Raw genomic sequence first — 15729 nt, 5'->3', positions numbered from 1 at the left:
AGTAGGCCTATACTTTTACACATAGGCGCCGACTTCAATTTTTTTACGTGGCGAAGTCTTGTGACGACATAACTGATCTATACCGATGACGTCATCGTCGCACTAAAACGCACGTTACTACATGCCGCTGTTGTACGTGCAGCGTTAAACCATTCGTGTGACGTTATAATACCGGCCCTGCACTCATTAATATCAAACATGCAGTCGAGATATTAAATGGAGTCTTAAAACGATACGATCATTCGAGGGTGTAACTGCGCTACCAGTCCGTCTGACGGAACGCATCGAACAAAAATCAGATTTTACGTCACTGAGTTGCATCAATGTTATTCACGCGCCGCTTGAGTTACGAAATACACTACGCACTGGCCTGGCAAGTTCGCGAGTAGCACACGACAACTCTCGAATATGAGGTTTCAAAAAGACAACAATGATGATTACAAACGCGAACTCGCGCAGCCAATCAGTATTTGTCGCTTGCGGTTTCTGGCTTCGCGTTGAGTAGTTCGCATCGCGGCAATTGTTTGCAGATTAAATCAGCGATATTGGCGGCATTGGTGCGTTTCCCGATTCACATTAGCAAAGCATTTTTGGAGTACATCGGTGTCTATGCCGCGAATAGATCTAGGAACAATATATAACGTCCTAGTCCCATTTAATGTAACGACTATGGGGTAAAACAGGGGCGGTCAACATTTTTGCTATTCACAGCCGCATTTCGATTTCTTGAGCTGCCTACGGCCGCATCCCGGCATAGTCGTAATACACTAAGTGGATGCCAAATATCCATATTAAACTGCCATCGCCCATTACCGGTGAATTCCGGACTAATCTATGTTTTCATATTGGCTTATTATACGCACCAGAATCGCGAGCGATCATGTTATGAACAGTTACTGGAATCCCTAGCGGTCGAACGCTGACGAAATTAATTCGCAACGGTCGGTCATATTCACGAATGAAATTCGTCAATTATATTACTAGTTTCACATATTTCCGTCAAATATGTATCCTTTCTCATTCCATGTGATCAGAATCATCGGTTGAGTGGATGGGAAGGGTGTTTTTGAAAATTTAGTGCAAGTTATAAATGATGATGCATCTTTGCGCGGGTCAATTGTTATCAGTCACTTCGTTGCTTGCTGTTATTTCTTGACATCCTATCAGGATTTTTGATATAGTGGGAAGATATTGGAATATCTCTAACGCACTAGAAACTATATTAAAATCGAAATATGAATTATCATTAAATTACGCGCAGCGCGAAGAAAATTTTAAGAATAATTGAAATCCGTCAGAAATTCTGGAGTTGATTCGTAAATTCAATTTGCATGTCGACGGCCGCCAGCACATGCTAGTTGAATTACGTGTTGACGGCTGCACAAATTTCCTTCTACGGCAGTGACGTGCGGTGAGGTTCATGGCTGGGCAGGCACGGACCCCCACACATACACAAACACGCACGCACATAAAGTACCTGATAAAGAGACCCGAAATGATAATAAAAACACCAGCGGGTATAGACAGAATTTTCTTTGCACACTGATAGCTGTTGCAATTCCACATTCACGACTGGTCGCTATTGTGCAAAATGGGCAAGTTTAGGCGGATAATAATTATAATCTCTTCAAGTACCGGTATAAATTATTCGAAGCACATGAAAGCAGTAAAAAAACACTAGATTTGCCGAATTTCGAAAGAAAATACACTAGGACACTAGGTCAAGTCAAAATACACTAGATCCAGTGTAGAAACACTAGGAGCGGCACCTCTGACCACAAACAACCACAACGCAGGCTACGTAAGTACAGCTATCACATACCACAATTAAGGGTTATAGGTAGAGGTGGTCAATGTACTGAATGTAGTCAAGTAAGCTACTCAAGTAGAAGTAGAAGTAGTGACGAAAAAATCTACTCAAGTACGAGTAGGAGTACTTTTTCGACAAGTCACCTAAAACTACTTCAAGTAGAAGTAGAATTGACTGACTTTAAATCTACTCAAGTAATTGAGTAGTTTTGAGAACAGTCTTAATTCGTTCGCATGGACTGTCAAGAGCTGCGATTTGAGCTATGCGGGAGGTGCAGAGAGCTTGATTCGTATTAATGCATCCCAGGAGGTATCAATTCTCGACAGAATAAGAATTCTTTCGCATCATGGGATGCAAATTATAAGTATTGATATGAAAATGCGATACTAACCCTTTATTTACTAGAAGACCGCATTTTAGATAATATCATGGCATGGAGCCCTACCCCATATTATAAGGCCCCGAGACGAAGAGCAATACGTAGACGTTGTATCGGATACGGTTTCATCACTATGCGCGAATAGTATACGTTATTAACAAATATTGTGGATCGTTCAAGTTATATTTAGTGTGGCTTTATTTCGGAAAATAGAGGCATTACTACACTTGCTTTTATGCCTTGACATGTATGTTCTGCAGAAAAAGGACTGAAAGTAATTAAAAGTCAAAGTATGATCCTCGCAATTGAAAGTGAAATACAACTACCACTTCTAAGAAGCGGAAAATATATTTCATGTCTTTTGTCCATAAAGCTTCAAAGGTGATCTGCTACAACAGGTGTACGTTTAAAAAGGCCAGATTTTCCAGATTCGAAAAACAAGTAACGGGCTGCTACATTACGATATGATAGGTAATTGCTATCGCAAAACGGTAGTCTCAAACGTTATGGTGCTCCATATTTACCGTGATGGAATATTTGATATAGGCGACGATGCGGTGTGAGCGGAACCAATCAATCCGGTACCTAAATTATATTCACTGATTCTTTCGTGAAAACTTATTTGTCACTCCATAACTACTATGCGCGAAGCGCAACAAAATTTCTGGGCTTTACTTCACTTTTATGAATATTAAATGTTGTTACTCCGTGAAAACACCCCCGTAATTACTCAGGCTATCTTTCGTATTGGGGGAATAAACTACTTCTACTTGACAAACTGAAAATAGCGAAAAGTAAGTGAGTAGATCACAAAATATTACGAAGTAGAAGTAGAAGTAGAGAAAATCAGATCTACTTGAGTAAGTACCAGAAGTAGAGGAAAACTACTTGAGTACTTCCAAAAAGTAGAAGTACTTAGTTACTGACCACCTCTGGTTATAGGAGTCGAACACAGCATGAAGGCCACAAACAACGACAATGCAGCTTATGCAAGTAGCTATCACATACCACAATTTGACGTAGCTATATGGATGGAAAATACATAACAGCTACATAGGTAAGGGAATATATTTGCTCCACATTACGTATTGGCCGTCGCTACTATATAATTCCTACAAGACTGTTGGATTCCTAAATCGATAGCGCGTTTCACTGTGCTGAGATTGTCCAATTGTTTGCGAATAGTGCATGAGGCAGATTCGTTTGTGCCTCACATGGCTATTGTTTCTCTGCAATGTCACCTTCCTTGGCGATTGTGGGGGGTTCTAGTGCTCTGAAACTGTTAATATTTGGACTTTCGGAATCAGTGTGATGATAGTATTTGATTGATACCAGTTATTTTGAGTTCCGAGCTATTTCTGATGGATTGCATTGTCACATGTGAGGCGCAACCCACCCGTGCCTCACTTGTACCTCACCTCTCCTTTCGCGCTGTATTTTTGAATGATAATCATGCAAATTGATGATTTTTGGTGAAAAAAAGTTTAAATTTAGTTATTTATGAACAACGAACATCGATGGAAAATATCAATAACCGTCGCAGGTTTTCGCAATTTTCACTTACTCACCTGATAACAGGTGAGGCATGCGTCACCTGCCTCATTGGACTGCGCGTCAAAGTCGCATGTTAGTCACCCCTGCGCTAGAATTATTTCCAGTTCCGGGCGCATGCCGCGATCTTATCAATACGAACCCGCCGTCTACCGAATGCCCAATAGTTTAAAATTCGATATTGTTGTTCTCGATACGAGTACGCCCGGCGATCGAGTTTAACGGAATATAGTAGGTTCCCTGTTCAAACGAATCGAATAAATTAAGAATTTGTGCCACCCAGAATCTCGTGATGCATCAATATTTGACAATGGCATAGCATGGCCTACCGCACGTTAATAACGAAAGGAATACTGAAAAATGACATTATGCGACTTTTTCAGAGTACGAATGTATCAAGCAGACAACAAGAAATATAGTTGATGGCAAACGAGAAAGCATGTATTCTAATCAGTATCATCACGAATGAGTCTTGAGTCTGACACCGTATTAAGTAGCTTTCGTCGCGACATTTGTTTTCTCAATATCTCTTTGTTTAGGCTGCATTGCTTAATTTCCCGATTAATGTCACTGGCAAAGCCTTGCTAAAGAAATAAATATGCGTAGGCCGTAGAAATGAATTCCAATCCACAGACCTACACACCCTCCAATTTCGCGCTACGATTACCAATCACTAACTATCACTATCACTAATCACTATCACGAAGTTAGCCAGCGCAAGAATGGTTTTGTAAACGAATATGGCCGAACATAATTTAGATTTTGGACTAGAAGAACGTCTATTTGGCCGCCTGGTCGGGAGAGGAGATCGAGGATGACGTATGATAAGCTTGCCAAAGAGCCCGTAAGTGCTGTCAATTAGCGAGTCCCTGATTTCTGGTGAACAATTAAATACGTGCGTATTACGCAGCCTCGGCGACAGTTTTCGCAAATTCAAAATGTCCAAACCCGATTGCAACGATTTCAGTCGTCCAGACCTTTGTCGTCTTTTATAACTCAAGCCATGATACACATTTTCTGATCGTTACGTTCTAGAACTCAAGCCATGATAAGATACACATCTTCGGATCATACGTTCAAGTATTAGCGGAAATCAATTATGCACGTTAAAGTCTGTTTGCAGCGATTCAATGTCATTCAGTTTTGCGATGTCGCTCTTCAATCAATATAACATAAAACCTTCCCTTATCAGCGTAAACTTGACGGCATTGTCTCCAAACCATCGAGAGATACGAACCGAAGCATACTAGGCCCGAGACGCGATAATTAGGTCAGCAATGACATTTTTCGCACCAGGCCTATTGTAGATGCTATTGTGTAGGCCAGCAATGATATCCTGCAAACCAGGCCGAATCCGCCAAGGCAGATGCGATTCCGCGATGCGCAGGCAAGCGATGATATAGTGTGAACAGGACCTATTGCAGATGCGATTGTTGAAGCCAGCGGAACCAGGCTTGTTCGGGACGCGATAAATCAGGCTAGCGACAATTGCCACGCGCAGGGGAATGAATGACCTAATTTCGCGACCATCTCAGCGGAAGATCATCACAGACTCTTCTCGCTAATTGCCAACATGCTTCTCGCAAATCGGCCGCGCGGAACACTGATAACACAATTATTTAATTGTAACTGATTATCAATAATATTAGAGTTAGAATGGTCATTTTAAAATGACGGAGTTTCGCGTTTCAAATAGGGCGGTTCGACCACCGAAACTCCGTGGACACGCGCCTGGCACACACGCGTATCGAAATTAAGGTCACATTGATTACCACGACAACTAGTTTCTGGTCACAAATCCCTTGGGCGTTCGAGAATTTTGTACAAGGTGGCCGCCACCTCGTAAATATGGGAACGAACTGACGAGATGGCTGTGCCCTAGGGCTGTTCAAAAATAACTTTTTTTCCTGAATCTTGCTGGTTACTTGATTAAATCGTTAGGTTGCCTTAAAAAACGACGCATACCAAATTTGAATTCATTCCGACAAATATTCGCGGGTTACGTAGAGTTTGAAAATTTTGGATTTGCCCAAAAACGCAAAAAATTTTTTTTTTCAAATTTTTCTGCCAACCCCATGAAATTGTTGGGCTGTCTTCAAAAACTATGCACAACAAATTTGACTCAATTCCAAGCCGTAGAAGCGGAGTTATTTCGGTTTTTATTCGATAATTCTGGGATTATCCTTGATTGGTGGATAATCCAAGAATTATCACCGAAAAACTGGAATAACTCCGCTTCTACGGCTTGGAATTGAGTCAAATTTGTTTTGCATAGTTTTTGAAGACAGCCCAACAATTTCATGGGGTTGGCAAAAAAATTTGAGAAATTTTTTTTTTTGCGTTTTTGGGCAAATCCAAAATTTTCAAACTCTACGTAACCCGCGAATATTTGTCGGAATGAATTCAAATTTGGTGTGCGTCGTTTTTTAAGGCAACCTAACGATTTAATCAAGTAACCAGCAAGATTCAGGAAAAAAAGTTATTTTTGAACAGCCCTACTGTGCCCCCACATAAACTCGTAAGTCGGCGCCTATGAGTCTTTTACGAGTACACTATATAGCCCTATACCTCAGGTTTCAATATCAATATCAATTTAAAACAACAGTGTTTAAAAAATATTTTCATTTTTTATTACGTCACGAATTGTCAATTGTGACGACACAGTGATTGCCATTGTTATACGGCTCCTTTGATGAAAAAGGTTTCCAAGCTTTGCCATAAACGGGCTAAAAAATATTTGATCAGAAAAAACATCGCAATGTAGCATTCTAGCGGTCATCATCAGGATATCCATTCCGCTCCAATGATTTATAACAACGTGCTGTAACTGTTGAACCGGCGACTAGTTCGAGGGTCTACTCATTCCATATTGTATACGCCCACTATATCAAGTGCAAGTCGTCCGGAGGCTGAAACTACACGCTTTTCGAATGTATTTAAAAATTATGATATAATATACAACTTCTGAAAAGAATTTGCATTTGTTAAAAACATTGTTTGCAACAGTGGTTCCCAAAGTTTTTTGGTGTCGGAGCCGCATTTCAAATTTCAAAGTACGTTTGGAGCCGCACTAATACACTCATTAGGTTTAACAAAAATTTTACAGCATGAAAGCATGTATCAAAAAATAGCAGTACTAACAAGAAAAAAAATACACAAATCAATTTAATGTCCGACTTCACATTGGCTTTGAGCTGTAAGAAGTGCGTCAAAGCGAGGCCTATTGCAGAGAATGCAGTACGCAGTAGCTGCCTGACTTGGCCATCGGTCAATCGATTGCGAGATTGATTTATTAATTTGACCATTTTGCTAAAAAGTGCTTCACAAACACAAGTTGATCACAATAGGCATGAGTTGAGTAGCAAAACCGTTGCTGAGTAGGAAATCGCTACTCGACAGAATTGGAATTGGTCTCCAACCTCAATTACAAACTCCAGACTGCAAGCCAAGCAAAGGTGATTTTTTAAATATATATTGTTGATATACGATGTTATTTTACATTCTCTACTAATTACTGTGTACTCTTGACGAGTGTTAGCCGATAATATCCGGGTTCATTTCAATACGAATACACTATTCAATTAACTTTTTTGCTGTAAATTTATTTTTTAATGTTTCCTTTGAATTTTCAAACGTCAATGGGACCCGCAAAAAGGCTAGCTGGGAGCCGTATCCCCCCCCCCCCGTGTTTCTGCCGGTTACTAACCTTCACATATAGCCGATCTCCGACCTGGAAATTGCTTATTCGACTTCGGTACGAAGACCTGAAAATAAAATATTTCGTAATACGTTGTTCAGAGCTCGAAGGCAGAGCCTCTTTCAATAAACCGAAATGGGCCTATGTAACAATAGCCTATACCATCGTTATTTCGAAGTTATAAAGTCGTGTGTGCATAACTACATATGCATTCACCAAGTGAATATGCTCTTGGTCTGGCTTTGTTCTTGGTTATTAGGTGGTACATTTAGTTTTAAGTACCTATTTACCTTTCTACAGAAGTACCAAGTATTTACTATCAATGCCGTTAGTTTAGGATTGTTTCCGGGATAAATTGGTATTATTTCCTAAGTTTCTGATTCATCTTTCTGCAACATTTAATTCACCGTAGCATTTTCGTATAGTCGTATACAACTGCTGCGGTTGTGGTTGTGGTAGGCTACGTGTAAACGAGATGAAAGCATCGTTATATATATTTTGTTCTTCAAGGAGCCGATCGGGAAATCATATAGGACTATACCTATATTTCAACATTCGGCGATTAGAATCGCATCATTTCTGCTGCTCTGGTGAATTAAAATACCAGAAAAGGTGATAAAATTGTCCGAAAACGTTGTGGAAGGCAAACAAATGTGAATGAAATAGGGACTGTCTGAAGAAAAAATGCGGTAGGCTATACTCTCACGTACGTCGCATCACGCAGGCCTACACGCCCTACCTACGCAACAAATGTGGAATAGCCTAAATGTGCTGCTACCTCGCAGAATTCGTTCATTGTCCGAATTGAATTTGTTAATGTTGGCGATTGTTCAATGTGGCCTATCTAGAAGGGATTCCTATGAAATGATATAAATTAGCTCAGTCACGGGGTGATCGAGACTTGTACGCGGCAAAGAGCACACGAATAAACGTTACTTGAACCGTCATCTTATTCGTACGCGACTGTCTACTGATGTAATCAATCGTACTCATATATTTCCACGTTTGTCCTTCGTGGATCGATGTCCTTAATGTCTTTGAAATCTTTCGTTTCATTCACCAACAATGTGTAATCGGACAACTGCGCTGAAGCATTTCTCAGTAAGGGCAGTCTGCATTCCATGTCGAACTTAAATAAAGCAATAGAGTAGTGGATAAAATAATATCTCGCAGAGTTTTGTTACCTGGAAATGTCCAACGACTCGTGTGATGGTCAACTTGGAATCTTCGTGGAACCTTTGGTAATTTCCGGCCCGTAAGCGATTTCGATAAACTACATAATCGTCGCCATACTAAATGATAAAAGCTTCGATGATAAGGACAGTACACCACGATATGATAAGCTACAAATCTTTCAGTATCCTCTTGCATAAACCTGCTGTGTTTGAAAAAGCAATGAGTATGGGCTACATGTAGGACTTGTATCTAGTACAACTTTAACCAGAGCCGAGGGCCAAAACTCTGTCAACAAAAGGAGTTCGTGTACCACCTAAAAATAGTACATTGAACGCTCTCTCATTCGAAATTTCATGCTGGTGACGTCATATTTTGAGATACGATTGTTGATATACAATGTTCTTTCCAATTCTCTACTAGTTGCTGACGATTACCCCTGACGAGTGTCAGCCGAAAACATTCGGGTTCATTTCAATATGAATATATTATTTAATTGTATATTGAAGTTCTGTACCTCCAAGAAGCTCTTCAAATGTTATTTTCAATTCTTCACTGGTTGCTGACGATTACCGCTGACGAGTGTCAGCCGAAAAAATTCGGGTTCATTGCAATATGAATATACTATTCAATTGTACTTTCAGATTGGGATTTCACTTTCGCGGTAGAAACACTCTGCGGGCCGGTTAAAATCCCTTCGCGGGCCGTATGTTGCCCGCCCCTGGTATGAGGCGACAAACAAGTAAACTGGTTTGTTTGTCAGTTCGAAAGGGAATGGAATAATTGGTTTAAATCGGTGTGGAATTTCCGAGGTCGACTTAGTATTCCTTTATCCAAGGAACAAACCTCGACTGCTGGCATATCCAAGATTCGATTTCGTGATAATAAATGTTTAAAATAAATCTGCTGCGGAACTAATGTGAAAACCTACTTCAGCCACCGTCCCGCAGTCATCGTAAGAAACAGATATGCTCCGTTGGTCTCCGCTTCTTCCAGATAATTTGCACGAGCCCGTCTTCTGGTTCAGAAATGCAGCGATCCGGATTATTTTAGGACTTAGGAATTTTGTGTCACAAGTCGCTGTCATTGATCGCCCTCCACATGTCACCTTACATGGATCTGTACGGTATGAGACTATGTAACACCAGCAGAAGATCAAATTAGTCGTTGATATAACTTAAGTAGAAGTCTATGTTTAATAATATCATAGTTTTGTAGGTAATATTCATTCTAAAACGTTTTGTAACATACCCCCGTCACGTATATACTCACTATCTTGGTACTGGCATTTGTCACCGTACTGTCCATTAGGACAGTCTGTGCACTTGTATCCATCGACTAAATCCACACACCGCCCTCCATAGTATCTACATTTCTGAAAATATGTCAAAATATGCGATTCATAACAGTGAACGCAGACGATTTCCTTCTTTCACCCTTACATTGCTCGATGACGAGCATTCGTTATAGAACTCGCAATTAGTTCCATGATAGTAACTGCGGCAATCACATCGAAATGCAAATACTTGGTCTACACAGTTTCCGTGTCCATTGCATGTACTGGAGTTTGCGCACTCGTTAACCACATCTAAGGTGGAAAGAATATTTAGACATAAGGGCAGTATGCTGGGTAACCAGTAATTTCGGACAAATGTAAATTCGTACGGAGGTGAATAATTATGACGTAAGATATGGGTAAGCAATAAGCATCCATTTGCACGCCCAATGTTACTGAAATTACGATCAGGGTCAGAGTTAGGATTAAATTGGGATAGTGTTAAGGGTTGGGTTACCTTTCATTAGGGTAATAATAATAATCGTAATCACTGTCGGATCAGACATTTTTATTCGTTTAAGACACGCACAATATACAACACGATACACAAGACACAATGCGATGACACAATGAAAATATGGGAGCATGCCGACGCGACCAGTTGCGGTGTCTTAATTGGGAATTCAAACCAGCTTGTCAGCGCAGTTGTCGCCGTTGTCGGTGGATGTCACCGCTACGCAAAATCCCCTGTAGGGTTAGGATCTGTTCAGTTTCCATCGAGTTAGGGTTACATGCACCAGGCTACTTCGTATGATGGTTCCGGTTAGGTTAGCAGGTGTTTTGGTTATGCGCTTGTAGTGATGCTACCCAGCAATGACAGAGAGGGGTAAATTTGTGCGACTTTCTCGCGACAGGTCAGAGTCAGAGCCCAATTCGAACTAAGTAATTGGTGATTCAGTAATTATGTGCGACGCGCGTGCGTGCGCTGTGATTTTACCAGTACGTCATTATAATTCATCTCCGCTACAATTTAAAACTGACTTACCATTCGCACTTAACTGTCCAAATTTACCTCGCTTCCATACAATTACAGCAACCAGTTACTACACTATATATGTCACCAACGCTTACAATAAAATTATTCAAATGAATAAGTCATATTTTCAAACCTCTTAAATTTATGACTAATATCAACATTTTCTGGTCAATTTTACGTTATCTCTGGCATATATATCTGAATTTGATAATCCCAACCCACTGCAACCAAATTTATGAAGAATATCTGTAATTGTTAATGCAGGGTGTGATCGGACTAGTTCACCCTACCCAAAGTCATATTTATTACACCGTTAAGTTTCTTGTTATAATTTCATGCATCAATGTTATTTTAGTTTCGGTTGGACGAATCAATAAATCTCTCTCTCTCTCTCTCCCTCTCTCTCTCTCTCCCTCTCTCTCTCTCTCCCCCTCTCTCTCTCTCTCCCCCCTCTCTCTCTCTCTCTCTCTCTCTTCTATCTCACTCTCTATATGAAAGGTTACTTTGATACGAATAAATTCTGAATGCGAATTCGAAAGTATTAAATTCGTTTGTCTCTGCTTTACGCTCACGGTTCGTAATGTTCGGCCACGTAGTTTAAACCTCACACGAAATATTGATACCACCAGACTGTAAATTTGATTGAATTCGACTTGAACGACGCCAAAATTTGATGACAGTGAATCACCATAAGATTGAGAGGCGACCTCGCGAGGTCATGTAGGCTACCTGATTCCATCATACAGCGATGTCCAGAGGATCGTCTGTAATTGTCACAAACACACGTCTCACGCTGACCATTTGATGACAGCTTGCAAGTTTTTCCACGGTGGCAATAGCTTTGGTGACGATAGCGGTAATTGTAATCGTTAGAGTCGTAGGTCTAGAATAAGTTGGAGCATAGATCAGGGGCGGAAAACTTCTCCAGTTGGCGGCCTGATATGGAAAAATAAAGTACTTGGAGAGCCGGATTCCTGAATCGATACATTGATTGCGTGTTTATCCACCTATACAAGGAAGAAGTCGTATTTTGCATAAACTTTAATTTTAAAGCATAGGGGTCAAAACCAGTGTTTATTGAATATATTAACGCAATGTAGCCTACTTCAATAGCTATATGTTTCAATAAGAGATTTGTGGTCGAATAACGTTTTCAACAAGTTCTTGGATCTATGGATGAATATCGAACGTAGAAACCCTTAGGAAATAATGTATGTGAACATCAGTTAGCTTGAAACACAGCTTTGTCTTCTCATTGTTCATGGTGAGTTATGTTTGCTCGCAAATCTATGCTGACCAGAACAGAACAAGTAGTTTCATTGCCATCTTTATCAGGTTGGCAAGATTTCATTCAGTGACGAACGAAATTTGTCAATGCTTTCAGATTGGAATTTCTTTTTCTCTACAGTTACTATAATTTTACATAACAAACTATCTGCGCGCAGGGTCCGGGGCCCACGGCCGTATGCTGCCCACTCATGGTATATATTAACACGATGAAAAATCATAGTATAGCCTACACACATATTTTGATTAGGACAGTAGTAGCGGTTTAAAAAACATATTATTCATTATTATATTCTTTATTCACAGTAAGAAACTGGTCAATACACACATAATCCGGGGAGCAACCTGCACCCAAAGAAAAATGGCGAGATTGGAGTAAATTTTTTAAAATTTCAGTAATGCAGTCAAATTGTTATTCCTATGCAATACATGGAGAAGTCAGATTACAGAATTGCAGTAGATGAAGAATTGGCAAGGGTTACAGAGCAGAGGTAGAGATGATTGAAAATGAAGAATCGAAATTACAGAAATGATGCTGTGATTCACTAGTATAATTTTAGTCCAGTGGTGCATTCAACGCCTTCCGAAGAATATGCACAGTGCCCAATAACGTGATCTTTTGGATCATGTCGAATCGAACGTTACCCGGAATCTGTCGGATATGTCTCATGAGTTTTTTGCTTACGACCCCTGTAGCGCCAATGACTATCGGTACAATGTTTATTTTGCATCGCCACATTTTCTCACATTCCATTTTGAGGTCTGCGTATTTGGACTGCTTTTCTGATTCTTTTTGCTGTATATTGTGATCAGCTGGGACAGCCAGTTCAATGAACAAGCATTCTCTTTTCTTTTTTAGTTTGATGATCATATCCGGGCGGTTGCTTCTGATTTCGCGGTCAGTTATAACTGGTACATCCCACAGAATTTTTACCTGGTCGTTTTCTGTCACTGGTGCTGGGCTGTAATCGTACCAATTTTTTGTCGAAGTGGTGATGTTAAAATGTTTGCATAATTCAAGATGAATGTAGTGACCAATCCTATTGTGTCTCCATGTGTATTCGGTAGCTGCAAGTGCACCACAGCCGGACATGAGATGTGCCACAGTTTCATTTTGGTTGTGGCACATTCTGCATTTGCCGTCCGTGTTTTGCTTCAGAATTCTTTTGCGATAGTATTTTGTAGGAAGCGATTGGTCTTGTGCTGCGAAAATGAATCCTTCGCTTGCCGGTTTCAGGCCAGAGCTGGATAGCCAGGTCCATGAAAGCTCGTCTACATGGGGCTGTGAAGTTAACTTCTTGTGCTGTCCATGAAGAGGCATCGATTCCCATATCGTTTCTCTCATTTTGAGCATTGCATTTTTGTACTGGACTCGTGCTGCTTTTGCTATTGTTGTGGGTTTGGCAACAGTGTTTTCAGCAGTGTACAGGTTAGCTGTTTCCATGTTGACTTCTCTGACGTACTTGTCGTGACGATAGCTCAGAGATTTTGTTTTGCGGTGTTTGTCTTCCTGTGCAATGAGTATGCAGTAAATGTCTTCGCTGTTGTTGATGTACTGTGACAAGCCGATGATTTCTGTTTTGAAAGTTTGTTCAATTTCTTGTAGTCCTCGGCCACCTTTTTTTCTGGGGATCAGATTATTATTATTATTATTATTATTATTATTACAGAGGTATTATACAGTGACGCTTTTCGCCGTTTAGGCCTTGTGCGTCACGACACAGATACATTTCAATTTCACAGTACAGTTCAGTTTCTTTAACATCATGCAGTGCTTCTCTCATTGGACGACTTTCAACCAGCGCATTCACTCTTCCACTCTTTCTCTTGCATGCGTCCTTCTTCGGGTCTCAGCTGCCGACTTTAAGAGAGCGTGGCTTGCTCTGTGTCTGGGCTTTTTCAACACACTGTTAGTACAGCGGGATCGGCGATGAGGAGCCCAGACAACCTCCGACACATAGAAACATGGTAGAGCCGAGACTCGAACCAAGAACCATTGGTGTCGTCACCGTGTCGCTTAGCACACTGCGCCACTCGCTTTCCCACATATTATTCATGATTTTCGCGAAAAAGTGCAAATAAAAGATTAGGTATCAGTAATATCAAATAATCCTACACATGTGCACACTGCGTGCACAGCACAGTGAAGATCAGGAAACTGAAAGCGCTTGCAGCGGTGTCAAACTCAACTGACGCCGTGGGCCGGATTCAACACTTCAGATCGCTCGCGGGCCGCACCAAAATTCCTCAATTCCAAAATACCTCAAAATCCATGCTATTGTTTTTCTTCTGAATAGTTCATTAACCTGCCTATCAGCACAATAGCATATTGCATTATATTACGGATCAAAGGGGTTCTATTCCAGCTGCACCTTTACTCGCAAACAGTGGAATTTGCAATAATGCGATGATTAGACAGCTGAATACAGTTATAGACCGATAAAACAGAGGCTCTGACGATGATATAAGTTGGCATATTTCTATTCTCCCTTCGTTTTCTTGATATGTTGGCATCAACCGTGCGGATGCGTTCTGATCAATGCAGAAAATTTAACTGTAAACGCGGACGTTCGAGTTTGCTTCATATATTATTACATCGGGATTAGTTTTCTATCGAGGCTGGAGACCTCTATCATGTTTTTCATATAGCCGGCATAAAAGGGTATTGCATTCGCGTTTTTGCTTCTGTGAATAACTAGTTTTTGGTCAGTGAAGTTAATCCGCATTTTCCGGCCTTCTCGTAATTGGGTATCGATGTCAATGGTGACTAGAAACCACAACACCGTTGTTGGGTACTTATAATGTGACCTACACACAAAAATATACTTAACCTGAGCTGTTTCAAGCACTATTTATTAGTAAAGTATGTCTTACTAATTTCAACATTTGTTAGAAATGTGCAGGTTAATACACGCATTTTCCCATCTACTCATAATTTCTTCGTGGGCCGTATGTTTGACACTCCTGGCTTAGAGGTTTGATTGACGATACGAATATAGAGTCGAAGACTAATAATAGTCGATAAGCGCCAATGTTGTGTATGTAACTATGTATGAAATGAACAAAATATTTTGTTATCGCCATTACCTGGTAACGGCATTTTTTACATCAAAAAATGACGAGAATAAAAGAGGGAAAGTCTATATAGGTCCACTTCATGAAAAACATTGACAATATATAAAACTACCTACAGAACCAAGAAGCAAGAGAGGTAGCAGTGTTCGGCAACATCGATAGGTGCAAAGGATGGCAATTAAGGTTTTTGTTTGTTTGTTTGTGGTATTCATGGTGTTTGTCAACTACTATGGTCATTTACACCAGTCCGATATTCCTCTCATTTATTCTGTAACTGCCGACTTGTAGCATGGCCCACTTCTATAAGGCTTTTTGTAAGACAACGCTAACACGGATGAGATGGCGAGGAGGAGCCTAGATAAATCTCCAACTCTTGAGTAGGAATTCTGGAGTCGACCTCAGTCGGACTCGAACCCGCAACCCATTGGTGTTTCAGCTGTGGATT

General features: G+C 40.5%; 2 protein-coding genes across 3 annotated transcripts in view; one reads left to right on the top strand and one right to left on the bottom strand.

Moving 5' to 3' along the window:
- The window catches only part of LOC145457722 (THAP domain-containing protein 1-like), a 474772-nt gene that overhangs the window by 56542 nt on the left and 402501 nt on the right, over positions 1–15729 (top strand). The gene's annotated exons all lie outside the window — the stretch shown is intronic.
- LOC145457686 (uncharacterized) overlaps positions 1–15729 on the bottom strand; it is a 31913-nt gene that overhangs the window by 10795 nt on the left and 5389 nt on the right. For both annotated transcript variants that reach the window (XM_080335952.1, XM_080335953.1), the window contains exons 7-13: positions 11652–11805; positions 10053–10198; positions 9883–9985; positions 9542–9729; positions 8622–8729; positions 8427–8566; positions 7447–7504 (exon numbers count right to left, since the gene is read on the bottom strand). In XM_080335952.1, the coding sequence (XP_080192078.1) occupies positions 7447–7504; positions 8427–8566; positions 8622–8729; positions 9542–9729; positions 9883–9985; positions 10053–10198; positions 11652–11805 (897 nt within the window). The remainder of the gene's footprint in view (positions 1–7446; positions 7505–8426; positions 8567–8621; positions 8730–9541; positions 9730–9882; positions 9986–10052; positions 10199–11651; positions 11806–15729) is intronic.

Source organism: Botryllus schlosseri, chromosome 15 (genome assembly GCF_051294905.1).
Source record: "Botryllus schlosseri isolate E-star chromosome 15, Bs_hap1, whole genome shotgun sequence".
In the NCBI taxonomy this organism is placed as follows: Eukaryota; Metazoa; Chordata; class Ascidiacea; order Stolidobranchia; family Styelidae; genus Botryllus; species Botryllus schlosseri.
This window is presented reverse-complemented; position numbering and strand designations above follow the sequence as displayed.